The sequence below is a fragment of the Ostrea edulis genome, chromosome 4 (assembly GCF_947568905.1).
Source record: "Ostrea edulis chromosome 4, xbOstEdul1.1, whole genome shotgun sequence".
Classification (NCBI taxonomy): Eukaryota; Metazoa; Mollusca; class Bivalvia; order Ostreida; family Ostreidae; genus Ostrea; species Ostrea edulis.
The window spans coordinates 56,896,201-56,911,152 of NC_079167.1; the positions used below are offsets into that span (position 1 = coordinate 56,896,201).

At 34.5% G+C, this 14,952-nt stretch overlaps 2 protein-coding genes across 3 annotated transcripts in view; one reads left to right on the top strand and one right to left on the bottom strand.

The window, feature by feature from the left end:
• LOC125668077 (RNA 3'-terminal phosphate cyclase-like protein) overlaps positions 1-7,800 on the bottom strand; it is a 14,401-nt gene extending 6,601 nt beyond the window's left edge. The window contains exons 1-6 of one of the 2 annotated variants that reach the window (XR_007367443.2): positions 7,607-7,785; positions 5,555-5,626; positions 4,047-4,222; positions 1,876-1,950; positions 1,492-1,616; positions 1,237-1,362 (exon numbers count right to left, since the gene is read on the bottom strand). Coding sequence is in view for 1 of the 2 variants with exons in the window: in XM_048901837.2 (XP_048757794.1) it covers positions 1,237-1,362; positions 1,492-1,616; positions 1,876-1,950; positions 4,047-4,222; positions 5,555-5,626; positions 7,607-7,736 (704 nt within the window). In the remaining variant the exon portion in view is untranslated. Of the gene's footprint in view, positions 1-1,236; positions 1,363-1,491; positions 1,617-1,875; positions 1,951-4,046; positions 4,223-5,554; positions 5,627-7,606 lie in introns of both variants that reach the window. The other variant, XM_048901837.2, reaches the window with a different exon arrangement.
• Positions 7,801-7,857: 57 nt separating this feature from the next.
• Positions 7,858-14,377, top strand: LOC125671748 (DNA excision repair protein ERCC-8-like). Its single transcript, XM_048907627.2, has 5 exons — positions 7,858-8,195; positions 10,374-10,599; positions 11,501-11,718; positions 11,796-11,896; positions 13,596-14,377. Exons 1-5 carry the CDS (start codon positions 8,023-8,025, stop codon positions 14,093-14,095), a joined length of 1,218 nt encoding a protein of 405 aa, XP_048763584.1. The 5' UTR covers positions 7,858-8,022; the 3' UTR covers positions 14,096-14,377.
• Positions 14,378-14,952: the final 575 nt, after the last annotated feature.

Here is a 14,952-nt window from a genome sequence, read left to right on the forward strand (position 1 = left end):
CATAGTACAAGTTAATGTGCAGATAGCACTTCCTTTTCCGTCCCAGACACTAGCAGATTAGCACTGAAACATAGCAGATGCTCCCTAAGAATTTTCCCACCCACCACTCCCCTTCTTACAGTAATCTGCTGTCAGTTTTTGTTTTTCCAGACATGGAACAAGCACCAACCAAAGGACTGGATGATAGTCAAACCACGAAGAAAGAAAGAGCCAATCCAAGCTGCAGTATTTTGGACTGTTAAACTAAAATCAGAGACAGTGTTGGTTTTTAGGAATTTTATTAAGATTTATATAGTACTGCCTTCTTAGCATAAATACAGCAAAACTCTTGTCGCATTGTATTAAAGAGGGGGGCGGGTCCGTAGGGATGGATGGGAGGGTTGTGGGCATATCTGGCTCGTTGTTTCCCTGCCCAGCCATCATGCATAGTGGTGGGCGCAATGTTGGGTAGACAGGTTGTCTACAAATGTATGCCATGTAGAGCAATGTTATCAAGTAAAAAATGTTGGGTAGACAGGTTGTCTACAAATGTATGCCATGTAAGGCAAAGTTTTCGATTGGGGTCATAGCAAAGCCTGCAGGCTTGGGGCCCTCTCCACCTCTCATAACAAGAGGGGAGACTTAGTACTGGAGTACTTGGGTAGAGAAGTACTACTGACCAGAAGCAATCACCGGGAAACAGGGTATACAGATGTGCTCTCAACCATCTCGGACCCAAATGTCTAGTACCTAAATTTGGGATCCTTGGCACCTGCGCCCAACGCAGGGCCACTGGTTTTGCCCGGTACTTATTAGTCGGTATACCAGCTATCCCTTCTGGACCCAGTTTTTTATTGTATATCCCACAATGCGGCCGTTTCAATGCCAATTCCCTAATGTCCATCACAGTTCGGAACATACGTTGTAGTCTTTTGATTAGTCTTTAATAAACATAATAAACTATAATACTCTTGTTGTCTAGTTGGCATCAGGAATGGTAATGGGTATGTGAATATCACCAAATGCAAGGAATCTTATGTTTGTAAGCATTCCTACCTGACTGTTCAATTAATTGGAATGGTAGATATCGTGAAGAAGTAAAAAATGTTCAATTAATTGTTATCACGCAACAGACATCGGCCTCAGACCCATAGCAATATATATAGGTCACCCAAGTGACTCGGGGTGACCTAAAAAAAAAAGTAAAGAAAACCGTCAATGTACAGACAGATGAATTGATCCAATGATTAAACTTACTTTCCTGACTGACTTCCTTTGTAATGGTCGGTATATATGTAGATGTCTGGTATAAACTTATTCAATATACTCCTAGCAGAATCCACTAATCTGTTAGTCACAACCGGTGCCACTCTCACAGCCCATCTAAAATCACTTCAGGAAAACTCATACATTGTACGTATTTACCTTTCCTAAATTTAGTTATATTCAATTTCATGATATGAGATGCATATTGTACACAATATTCAAATCTGAGTACATTTCAAAGGATACGCCATGCCTCTTATTCTTTTGATTTTCCCTGGGTCAATGAATTGTAAAGGTCGTAGTTTCTGTCGACATGGACAGCTGAAGGTCACCTCTCCACCCCCCTCAGGTGCAGCTCCCCTTCTTATTATCTGTAAATTACAAACATGTTAATTACCATGAAATGACATTAAAACCAAGTTTTCCTAAAAGTTCTGTTTCTGTAGTAAAATTGTTGAAAACTTGTGACTGATTATGCTGCATGCAATGTTGTGGACTTCCCATCGTGTAAAATAGAAAAAATGTACGTAATGACCTTTTTGTATTCTGTAATCTGAGCCTACAACATTTGTAACATTTGTCATATTTTAAAATTCTAGTTACATTTTCCTGGTGCATGTATCAGTTTACCTTTAGTTCTAAGCCTTCGTCAGTGCCAAGGAATCTTTTCAGTACTGGAAATGTTGACAATTTAATCATGTCAACCTGAAAAAAAGAAGAAAATTTCAAATTTTACCCTTTGTCATACATTAGATGATGACTGCAATTTCATTTTTCCAAATTTCAGACTTTAAGCCCTCACATGACAAGACTTCAATGATTGAGTAACAGATAAGTAGCCAATAAAACAAAATTTACTCTGGAATCATTTAAGGAGGTATACCACATCTTCATAATGGCTGACTTCCTTTTAAAACATGAATGGAAATATAAATATCAACAATATTTGTCTATTCCTTTTAGATTTTAATTAAATTGCCTAGCTGAGTTGCTCAGTCGGTTAATGTGCCAACTGTTAATTTAAAGATTGTGGGTTTGAGTCCAGTAGGGTTTTTAAATTTTCCCCCCGATTTCTCTGTACTATAACTGCATTTTTTGTCTAAATAAAGTAAATTTAAAAGTTTTGAATTTCAAAATATTGTTGTACATTTCCACTTTTCATCTTTATCATATTTCTTTGGTGTAGCATTCCTCCTTAAATTCATGGGAACCAGTGTTTTAGTGGGTTTATTTTACAGTATCAATGGAATGTAATTTTATGGATAAGGATTCTGTACATTGAAACACTATAATATAAATTGTATTGCAATTTTATAGGGAATTCTACAAAATTCATAAAAATATTATGATTTCACAAATTAGACAAGAGTTAAAATCATGGACAAAAGCCTACTAAACTAGATATCATTGTGATGGCAAGCATCATGAAAGGGCCCTACTTTGTGGCATTATTTGCTAAGTTCAAGGTCCATAACTCTTAGGTTAACAAAGCCAAAACTCAAACTTGATCTGTAACCCACTGATACAAATCAATATATTATATTATATGTTTTCAATTTGATAGCTGCAGGGATAGTAAACAAGAGGCCCACTGGCCTTATCTGTCACATGAATACTAGTGAAAAAGTATCACTACTTCCATGGGCTATGAAATCTACAAAAAATTTCCTGTTCTGAATATCTAAGCTAAATTCTAATGTTCAGCAACAGTATAAAACAAGATGTGTTCTTGAAACTTCACTACCCTCAAAAGTGCATATACTGATGAAAGGCTTTAAATAATAGGTGTATTAACATTAAAACATCAAAATATATGCCTAATTTGGACTCATCGTAAAGTCATAACCCTGGGTTGTGAAATTCACCATTTTTTGTACATCCTTTTCTGCTATTTCTAAGTATGCATTTATATTTTATACAGTATCAGCAAACCTAAACATAAATACTATATATACTAAGTTTGGCCCCACCCTGGGGTCAAAACCTTTACTCTGGGGAAAATCAAATTTACAATTTTGGTAAAAGACTACTGCTCTATCCATTTAGTTTCAATTTAGTATTAAAAGCACTAAAGAAAATGTTATTTAAGTGTTTTACACATGAACACTATATAAAAAGTTTGGCCCCGCCATGGGGTCAGAACCCCTACCCCGGGGATCATGAAATTTACAAATTTGGTAGAGGCCTTCCTGCTCTACATCACTATGCATTTAGTTTTTCTTACATGTGTGTGGTTCTTGAGAAGAAGATTTTTGAAAATTGGTCAATTTTGGGCAGTTTTTGCCCTGCCCCTAAGGCCCCAGGGGTGCAGGAATCCTGAAATTTACAATTTATGTTCCCCTTGTTCCAAATATGTTTCATACCAAATTTGAAAAGAATTGGAATGATAGTGATCAAGAAGAAGTTAAAAATGTCTATTGTTCACACCATTTTGGCCCCACCCTGATACCGAAACCCCTACCCCTGGAATAATCAAATTTACAATTTTGGTAAAGGACTACCTGTTCTTCCTAAATATCTATTTACTTTCAATTTAGTATCAATAGCATTAAAGAAGATGTAATTTAAGTGTTTTCCACATAAACACTATATAACAAGTTTGGCCCCGCCCTGGGGTCAGAGCCCCTACCCCGGGGATCATGAAATTTACAATATTGGTAGAGGCCTTCCTGCTCTACATCACCTGAGTTTACTCATCACTGTAGGTGGGACCCTGATTGATGTCTTCATCAAATCACATAAATCACATAATCACTTTATATATACATTTATAAGAAATACTGAATTAATAATTAGCTTACTGATGGATCAATTTGGTCATTGGTGACTCCTTTTAATACTGCATGAATTGGTTTTTTCGTGAAAGGAGCTAAGCATATCAGACTCTCCAGGTAATAACCAATGCTTCGCTGTATGTTACAATCATGCTCAATTTTACCTCCCACCAATAGTCCAGGTTGGTATAAAATACTTGTACCTGTGTAACAAAATTAATTCCTGTAAATATTGTACATACTGTAACATTAAATAATAATTACAGATAATTTTTTAACAACCCGTAAAGAATTGTACAGTGGAACCACTTTCTTTGTCAGATTCATGAATAACTTTAACTACAATTTTTGCTTAATAGGTATATCTTTTTAATGTAGAGCAGAATAATAAGTATATCTCAATTTACTAAACTGTCACAATTTCTTTCTCTGAACAATTGTTTAACCCTTTTCTGTCTGTCATTCTATCTGTCCCACATAGGGTACATGTATGTTAGCATTGTTGTCTGATTTACTCCTCCAGAATTTCATCTAGCTTTCAGATATTACTACCCACCCATTTTCTATTTAAGTGGAAATTTTGAGGATGCGGGATTGAGAGGAACCTGAAGTGGACAACCTTTCTCAGAGTAAAATAACTTGCATCATCACTGATTACTGTTCATTTTGTTGGAGTTTGAGAATAATAGAATATGAAAGGAAAATATCCAAAAAAGATTTATACAAGTACAATCTTATGTAAGGAATTTCTACAGTTTAGGAATTTTCTACATGTACAATTGAAGGGAAAATTTTACCAGTGAAAGAGGAAAGGTACCCTTCACTGGTAGTAAAAACAACTTTGATAAAATCCTAGTCTTCCTACAGTTTTCAATGTAGAATACAGAGTATCCTTCCATACACTAAGGTTCTTACTTATTTTCCTCCTCCAACCAAAATTTTGGAGAAACAAGATGTGTTTGTGAAACACTGATGTCCCCATAAGGCAGCATAGTAATTCTGGTACCCAAAGAAAGGTCTTGTCACAAAGGATACACATGTGAAATATATATGAAAGTCCTAGCACTATATAACCATTTAAAAGTTATGGCTCAGGTTAAAGTTTTGCAAATGTAAATAAACAATTTTGGTAAAAAAAGAAAGGTCTTGTCACAAGGAAAGGAATACACATGCAAAATATGAAACCCCTATCACCATCCATTCATATGTTATGGCTAACCAGGCTAAGTAAGGATGAAATTTTACAGAAAAACAGACTAAACATATGTTCCTGAATCTCTGATTATGGGGGTGTAAAAAATCTGTGAAACTTTAACTCTTTTGACCATGTGGTGTAGAACATGGTGGGGGTGGGTTGGGGGTAATAAGTATGTGAAGTGACTTACAATGGAGGTGTCTTAATATTTATAATTTGTTTATAGAGAAATTCATAGAAGGATAAACCTTTTTCTTGATATATCACATTAAAGCTAGTGCTTGTGCTTATAACATAGCTAACCAAGACAGTTGCAAAACATCTTTTTTAAATCACATACCTGTTTCATTTACAACAATGTTGGAGCCATTTGTCAACTTGTCTAGTAACCGAATAAAACTTGCTTCAAAATCTGAAATATGAATAATATTTATTAATACAACTAAACATTTAAAAATTCTTGAAATATATTTAAAGTCTGAATAGCCTATTTTTTTCATTTGAAACATAGTATAAGTACAGTATGGTAGTATAATGAGCAAGGCTGACAAATGATATTTTTCATCTTTATAAAAGTTATCTCACATTGTCTACATAACATTCAGTTTTCCCATGGTATATTTGTAACTTTACATATATATATATATATATATATATATATATATATATATATATATATATAATATATAAATCTTTTACATATTAATCAAATGTTTTTCATAAGTGTTGCCCTGTATGAAGCAACACTGAAATCACAATGAATATATACTTAGGCCTCATCATTTCTTATTGCCAGACATTGCTTTGTAAGATTTAAACAAAGTGAAAACAGTGACTTATGCCAGCTGGATACTTCAAAGGAAAATAACCCTTAAGTATTGTTAAGTGAATGTGCATTTGTACTATTGAAATGTTGCAGGCTCAAAAATTTAAGCATTTCACTTATTTGGTTTGAAATACTAAATTAGAGCACAATTCGATGTGAATCACAATATTGATTCAATACAAGAACAACTGTCTGAATTATTTCTGGCTTTTGATAATACATGTATGTATGTTGCTTATTGCTATCTGTAGATAAAATAATGAGTCTTATTAGTAATGATACATAAAAATGCAAATTTAACCAATGTGAATTTGAAAATGACAGCAGGTTTTCAAATGAATCTAACAATGTCCATCTGGCATGCACTTTCATGATACTGAGTTGAAAAGTAATAAAACTTTGATTAAATTTATTTACGGCATGTTTTTTAATTGTTTTGTATAAAATCAAGGTACTTGTGTACAACAGTTTCATGTAGCACTTTTGTTGTGAGAAGGTACTGACTGCCATGTTTTATCTAAAAATTTGTTATTTTTGTACCCCCAGTTTTACAAAAATATTTATTTTACATGTTGCCACATTCATTTTTGCCTATCAAAATTCAAATTGGTAAAAGATAGGACATTGACTTGTCGAGACAACATTTAGTTTCAAGCATGCCTAACTAAGAAGATTTATTTCAAAATGTTTTTCAGCATATTTGTGGGCCAATATAGTTATTCCTTTGCTTTTATTTGATAGGATAAAACTCTTTCATTTTCAACTTTCAATCATTTATTAAAGGTGGTACGGTACAAATTTTGTCCATCAAGTAAAGGTCCGAAAGTTGTGTCTATGATTCTGTACACTTCTCAATAATTTTGCATTTCTGTTCGGTGCAGGATTAAAAAAATCTTGGACAGTCTGTTTTCATAGCATAATATGTTTTACGGTGTGACCGTTGAGACGAGCGAAAACCCTTAATATTTTGCAACACGACTTTAGACATTTAATCTGCCTATTCATTTAGCGCAGGAAACATAACACAATCGATGTAAACAATGCATTGTGACATCATATCAGCTGTGATGTTGCTTTTCTTCCTTTGAAACCAAGCAATAACAAAACGTATGAAGGTACGAGAAAGCTTGTCTGGAATCTAAAAACAATTGTGGAACTTTCCAAACAATTTATTTATTCTATTTATGGGGTTGTCAATGAAGTATACCGCAGTGACTGCAACATTTTTCTGGAAGCATTATGGGTAGTCCCCATCATTTTTCGGCTGTTAACAGCTACTCACAACTACTAACTTACTGACTGACTATTCTCTTCAGAGTAGTGGACATGTAGACTATGCCTGTCCACTTCTATAAAAGAGAGTAACTCAGTAACTGACTATTAACCAGTGGATTAATAAAACACAGGACTGACCTGGAGTTCTAAATTCTATTAATAAAGTCAGTAAAATTCACTCGATTGACCAAGCCATGAGCTATGCGTTAGCATTAGCCAATTCGAGTGAAATTTATTGATGATTGATAAAATTTCGAACTCCTGTGAATCAACATCCTACAGTACACAAACCTTTTAACCCTGGATCATCATCCTTTGATCTAATTTTTTTAATCCTCACTGTTTTCCCACTAAGTGTTGACAAAATTAATCGTTGTCTGAAGTAATTACAACCCTCAAAAGTGACCGTGTTCCCACTCATTTTGTTGTTCAACTTGTTGTTAACAAAACACGTGGTTGTCAGTGTTGAATATTATCTTATAGTCATATCACAATATTTACTTCTAATGAAACGCACAAATGACTCAGTAATAAATATAGACGAAAATTACCTTTATGAGCAAAAGAGTTCTACTTTCATATTGGATCAGCACTTTAGCAATGAAGACGGCTTGTATTGCATAATCCGTCAGTAATCGAGCCGAAATGAATGAAAAATGTGTAAATAATTAAAATGGTAATGAAACTGATAAAAGACAGATTAAACCATGTTGAAATTTCTGACAGCCAGAGAATGGGGTGTAGATGGTCCTGCTATTCTGAGACGTACCGAGTCAACAAAACGAGCATGTTCATTAGAATTAAGTAAACACAGGGACATAGAGTCAGTTTTTTATGGTGGAATCAATTCATTAGATATAGATCCGGTGGAATCAAGATAGTAAGTACAAGTAATATGATTACGGTGTGACCGTTGGGGCGAGCGCAGCATATCTGAATACATTTTCAAAAAATCTATGTTGAAAACAAGGAAAACTGATCTGGTTCACTGTCACTACGTAGGATTACTGTCTTGCTCTTCTTGCCAATGTAGGAACCAGTTTAGCGGGAAATGCAACGAGCGTGTTGTGACGTAGCCTGGTAGTTGTGGCGTGACTGTTTACATTTCTTTAGACAATATTTTAAAAAGAAAGGGGGAAGAATATGATTGTCATCCTTTCCTTTCAAATAAGAAAGGTTTGTAATACTTCAAAGATTTTTTATTATTATTATTTTACGAATCTAACCATCCGCCATTTTGTATGAGGGACTTCTGGGATTGGCGTAAAAAAATATCCTTGTTAGAGGTTGAGATTTAGCTTGGATTATTTCCCGCGCTCTAGTCATTAGAACTCGCAGTACGAGCCAGCGCTCCACACTGGCTCGCTGCGCTCGCTATCAATAGAACATTTTATTTTGTAATCAAGGGGCAGCATGAAAATATATACAAATACTGTATATATACATACATAAGTAAAGAAAGAAGTGATTACATAACACATTGTTACATGCAAATACAGTGTCATAAATTGTTCAACACAATTCTCTTTAGAGAAGTGAACAGGCATAGTCAACATCCACTTCTCTAAAGCAAACCTTTATCAGGTTGGGAACACTTCCCCTATGGTGAGATATTCTCGCAAAAACCTGATTATCCCTCTCTAGCGAGAGTAAATATATCCCATACAACTGAGAAAAACACCTGTGGAGTACATCTCTTCATGTTTCCTACGAAAAGAAGAAAAAGTGCTGAAATGTCCGATACTTCTGCAAATATATTAATCAAAACAAAAACACTCATGATGTGCATTGAATTTTAGACTGCTTCCCTCTTGCGCAGCACCGTTGATATGAAATTTCTTAACTGTGTTGTAAATTCTATAGAGACAATTCGCTTCATGCTGAGTGTCACTGTGTGTGTCTCAATCATTCAGCATTGTACAGGATTTGCCATTATTTTCAATAAAGACACTAAAACATCTGTTTATGGTAATGTTTACTTTCTGGAAAACATGTAATGACGGTTCACGCTTTGACTGACGTTTCAACTAAAATATTGCTAGATTTACTTAACAGACACGTTATTCCCACAATTTTACATTTTTTAATGCAACTGTTATTAGGAAATGACAAGCGCTGTTAATCCATTTTCACATGTTTACTGTCCAGAGTTTGAATGATGTGTTTACTCTATTGGCGATAGAAAAAACACGAACATCCGAAGTCACATAATTCAGAAATATTAATAAACGCGCATTTTGGTTCTCAAAAAGCTTTTCTGTTTTAATTAAAAATATCATTTTTGTTTATGTCAACGGAATAAAAATCAAATGTCAAAAAGCTACCAAGGAAGCAAAATGCATGTTTACTAATTTTTCCAAATTTTCCTACTTGGGATATTCAATTTTTTTTCTACCACTAACAGAAATAAACACATAATTCAAACCCAGGACTGGGAACATGTGAAAATGGATTAACAGCACGTAAGTATTGATTTCCTTCTGACAGATACATGCATTAATGTTAAAGTTGTGGAAATAACTTAGTCCAACTTGTCTGTTTAGTAAATCAAGGCATATTTGGGTTGAAATATCAATCGTAGTATAAACCGTCACCTGTTAAGGCATTTACACGTTTTCCAAAATCAAAACATGAAGGTTTGCAAAGAGAAATGGATGAAGGCTATGCCTGTTTGTAAACAAAAAATACTTCTTAAACTATACATCCCTTAGAAAGAATTTTGATTCAAAATTGTCAAATGTCAAGGATTATTAAGTTGTTAAGGAACAGTTAGCCAATCTTTAGTATAGAATAAAAGTCAAAGAGGATCAAAAGAATAATGTAAAGTCATCATACTTATATGCACTTCAATGCACACAGGGTAGTGGACAGTTATCAACACAAAAGAAATTCTCTTTTCATAAAAATTCCTAAAACAATACAACAACAATACAAGTTGTGGTCAAACACGAGCACCACTTATTATTTACTTAGAACTAGCTCTATGTTGAGAATGATTTGTAATTTTAAAAAAAAAGTATTCATGTAATAGATACAAAAATATCTTTTACACTTGCAGTTTGGTTTCGGGAACTGTTGTTGGGTCTTTGCACATACATGACCTAGCAAACCATTCTGGAGAGGTGAAGCATACCAAAAAAGCAGTTTGTAATGTCAGTCGATCTAACCCCTATAAACACAAACACAGCGTGGAGACTGTGCAGTGGTACCCTTTGGATACTGGGATGTTTCTTTCCAGTGGAACAGACAAAACTCTCAAGATATGGGACACAAATAGCATGAAAGTAAGACATCAATGAGAGATTTTTCCTCTTCAAAAGAAGCCTGTTCTTTTTTACTTGATTTTTTCCATATTTATAGTGATTACTTTTCTTGATTGTGGAAAATTTGAATTCATAGGTACATGTATATCCATTCCTTGAATTAAACAGGAAAATACTCCCACAATAATAACTGCTTTTACAGTACTTTAGGCTAACCAAGAATGGTGGTGGTGATGGGGGTGTTACTGTACTTTATTTCTCAATCCTCAGCAAATCCACTCATATCAGGATAATGATAAATCTGATCCTTTAAAGTGTTATCCACTTTAAATTACTCAATTCTATTTTTCGTCAATCTTGATGAAGGATACCAGACTTTTTTAATGTCTTGCTTTGTGTTTATTATAGTTAACAGACAACATGTAAAGTTATGATAGAAATGTCATCATATTTTGAACTCTACACTACAGCAGGCTAATGCAAGTGGAAAATAGTATGCTGAGTTATATGAAATATAATTTTTGATTGTCCAGCATGGTAGGAGATTTCTAACTAGGTATTTACTATGATTATTACATTAAATGAATAATTATATCTTGATTTTACTTCATTAAGGTATTCAAATATTATTTCCATACAATTTGTAGAAATCTGCCACAGTACATCATAATGAGGTTACTTATAGCCTTCACTTTTAGATCATAAGCTGTACAGGTTTTAAACCAATCCATGACATTTGCACACAGAACTACTTTATTCTGTACAGGCTACCATGTGAAAGAAATATTAAAAAATACAAATGATTACATTAATGTTTTAATGTAATGAGTGGTGTGGCCTTTAATTGGGTCTCTTGTTTATAATTTTGAACTTGGTATGGAGAGGGATATTACTACATTTTGATGTTTTCTGTGATCTTCAGCCTGCAGATGAGTATGAGTTTAGTGGTATCGTCTACAGTCATCACATGTCTCCAGTAGCCACATCACATTGTTTAGTGGCCGTGGGGTGTCACAGTTCTACGCTGAAATTGGTGGATCTCAAGTCTGGATCCGCTACTCACATGCTTAAAGGACACAAGATGTCAATACTGACTGTAAAGTGGTCACCCAAGAATGAATTCTTGCTGGCATCTGGCAGGTTGGTAAATGTTTAATTGATGATGAAGATGAAGATGACTATGATGATAATAATGAGTGTCTTCTGTCTTATTTCAGTGAAGACAACAGAGTACTTCTGTGGGACATTAGAAGTTCTAAGGGATCACTGATGACTCTAGACCAATTCAATGGACAGGAGGTTCCTACCTTTTTTAGTGGTAAATTTTCAAACATGAATATACTCAACTCGCAAATCATGAAGTGATGAGCCTCTAACAGTGCACTTATTGGCATTAGTCAACTTTCATCAATTCACAGGTGCTTCTGGTCCAGTGCCATCTAGTACATCTAACTGGTTGCATCATTAATTACAAGGAATCGGTTACTACTGTATGTTGCAAGTTTTAATTTTCAGTAAACCGTTCTTATAAAAGTTTTAGGCGACCTCATAATTATGGGATTTAAACCTATATGTATCGGGTTTGTGATGGATTGCACATTGTGAACTCCTGGTAAAAAATGCTTGTGTTGCACCTTGTTAGAGTTTCCAAAGTAAAGCCACATTTTATGTAAATGTCAGAATTCTCAGGTTTAGTGCCAACCAGTACTTTTAGTGCTTTGATTTTATAGATTATGATGTATACCACAAATAGGGATATGCTCTCCATTTTATATGTAGGCTTTATCATAAGTTGGTGGTTTCCTTGGGCCTAAAAATGAAGAAAACTTCTCAGTAAAATTTCATGTTCATTTGAAATCATGATGCCCATGCATCTTCTGATATTTGTATATTCAGTATTAAGGCTATTCCAACAAAAAAATATGGGAGGGGAGAGGCACTTTATTTTTAAGACAGCCACCCATACAATTAAATTTTCCTCTGCTACCACCACCCATACAAATAGATTCTCTCCTGCCACCACCATCCATACAAATGGAATTAAGAATTCAATACTGAAATCACCTGTATATTAAGATTTTCCTTTAAAAGTAGAGTTCAGTTTCAACAAGTTCATATTGGTCTTAATCCTATGTGCATGCAACTATTTTTTAGATAAACCAGAATTTGAGGTGATTTATATGAAAAACTTACCCGAATTTAAATGAATTTTGACTACATTAATGTGAATAAATATTCAAACGTAGATTTGTAATTTGTGATCCATTCTCTAGCCAAAATCAAGTTGTAATGTCATCTTAAGCATGTTGATTTTAACAGTTAACAGAGAATGTTCGCTCATACCAAAATTATTACACTACTGTAGTGGCCTAGCTAATGTTTTATATGAATGGGGATATTATTACCTTGAAAGACCTGACAATAACTGCCTAAGCCATTGGCTGATAAAAATGTGGAAACACGTTTCGGTGGGCTTATGGCTGCAACATCTTTGTTAACTTGTACATAATTTTCTTCTCGTTCCCTTACATCTAATCATGTCATTCCAACAGAAAACATTTCATTTTCATTTATTATTGTTGTCATTTCTACACAAACAGAAACATTTACTTTGAATAGAGTTATCTGACCATTTATCAATCTTTTTTCGTACATAATGTAGGATGGCTCCACTTTTTTTCTTCCTCTTCTTTTATAATAAAAGAAATTTTGCAACATGATACAGATTCTGTAATGTCTTTATTTTTATCATAATTCACTAGCACCCATATTTTTTTTAACCTAGAAGACAACCACCCATACAAATACATTTTCCCAACTCACCACTACCCATACAAATACATTTTCCCAACTCACCACTTCCCATACAAATACATTTTCCCAAATCACCCCCACCCATCCAAAAATATCAACTCCCCCCCCCCCCCCCCCCCCCCCCCCCCCCCCCCCCCATATACGTTTTTTGCTGGAAAAGCCCTTAGCTAGATTATTATCTTCAAATACACATGTTTTTGTAGCATGCACCGCTCACAGTGGCTATGTCAGTGGGATGTCATTTACAATGGATGGTCTGCACTTAGTAACATCTGGTACAGACAACAGAATAAGACTGTGGAATATCGATACAGGAAGAAACACTTTGGTGAATTATGGGAAAATTCATAATGAGACTAGAAAATCCTTGCAATTTGCAGTTTCTTGCTGGTGCAAATCAGATCTGATTTACATTCCTGATGAATACTGTAACATACAGGTCTATGAGATGTTCACAGGGAGAAAAATTGACACCCTGCGTGGTCATCTTCAGCAGGCCAACTGTTGTGTGTTCCATCCAGATTACCAGGAACTGTACAGTGGTGGAAATGACCGGAACATTCTTATATGGGAACCAGAATCAGACGGTGCTTATGACAACCATCTGAAGGAACAGAGTTCTAAGAAAGTGACACAAAATAAAAAATTTGTCAGCAGAATAGCTGCCACAGCAGACGCATGGAGTAGTGATGAAGAAACTTGAAAATAAAAGTACGATGTACAAGAATAAATAGAATGCAAGTGTCAAAGTGAAATAACATTTATTCTTCACTTTACCACATCAGATCCTGCCCATGGACAAAACTGAATCAGCACAAGGACAAAAATGGGTGTAGAAAAAAATCAGTCACTGGAATACAAAAACTTTTGATTCAAGTATTTCACAGCCCACAAAGACAAAACCATGGTTTTGAATGGAGAAAGGACTGATAAATTGTCATATTTTCTCAGAAAGATGACTTATGTGAATAAATTTGTAACCATATATACATGAAGTGAAGTTTTATTTCTACTCAGTAGTATTAAGTAACAAATACAGTAAAATATCTGTCTCAAATATGGGTTATCTCAAGTACCTTGCTCAAGTCGATCGCCAGTCCCAGCTGTAGTTTCTATATAAATGATTTCTAAAACTCCTGATTTCTCGAACATGGTAATCGAATACCTCACTTATGTGTCTTTAAGGTCCCAAACCCGAATTTCAACTTGTTTATCTCGACGTGCAGTCAATTTGTACAGGAACTTCCTTATACTATAATGAAAATTCAACTTTTTTCAAATTGGAACCAATGCACATTTGAAATTTTACATAGTATTAACATGAAAATTCTTAAAACCTTCTCAAGAACCACAAGGATACACTTAGTCAAATATGCAAGCATCCTCACCTATTGTAGATTCAAGTTCCTTCACACCATTACCATGGCCCTTGGGGACTAGGGTGGAAGTAGAGTAGGGGTTCAAAATTTAAAAGTATATTGGAGATTTTTAATTAAAATCTTCTACACAATCACAAGGGTACAATATGTCAAATTGACATGTAAACATCCTCATATAATG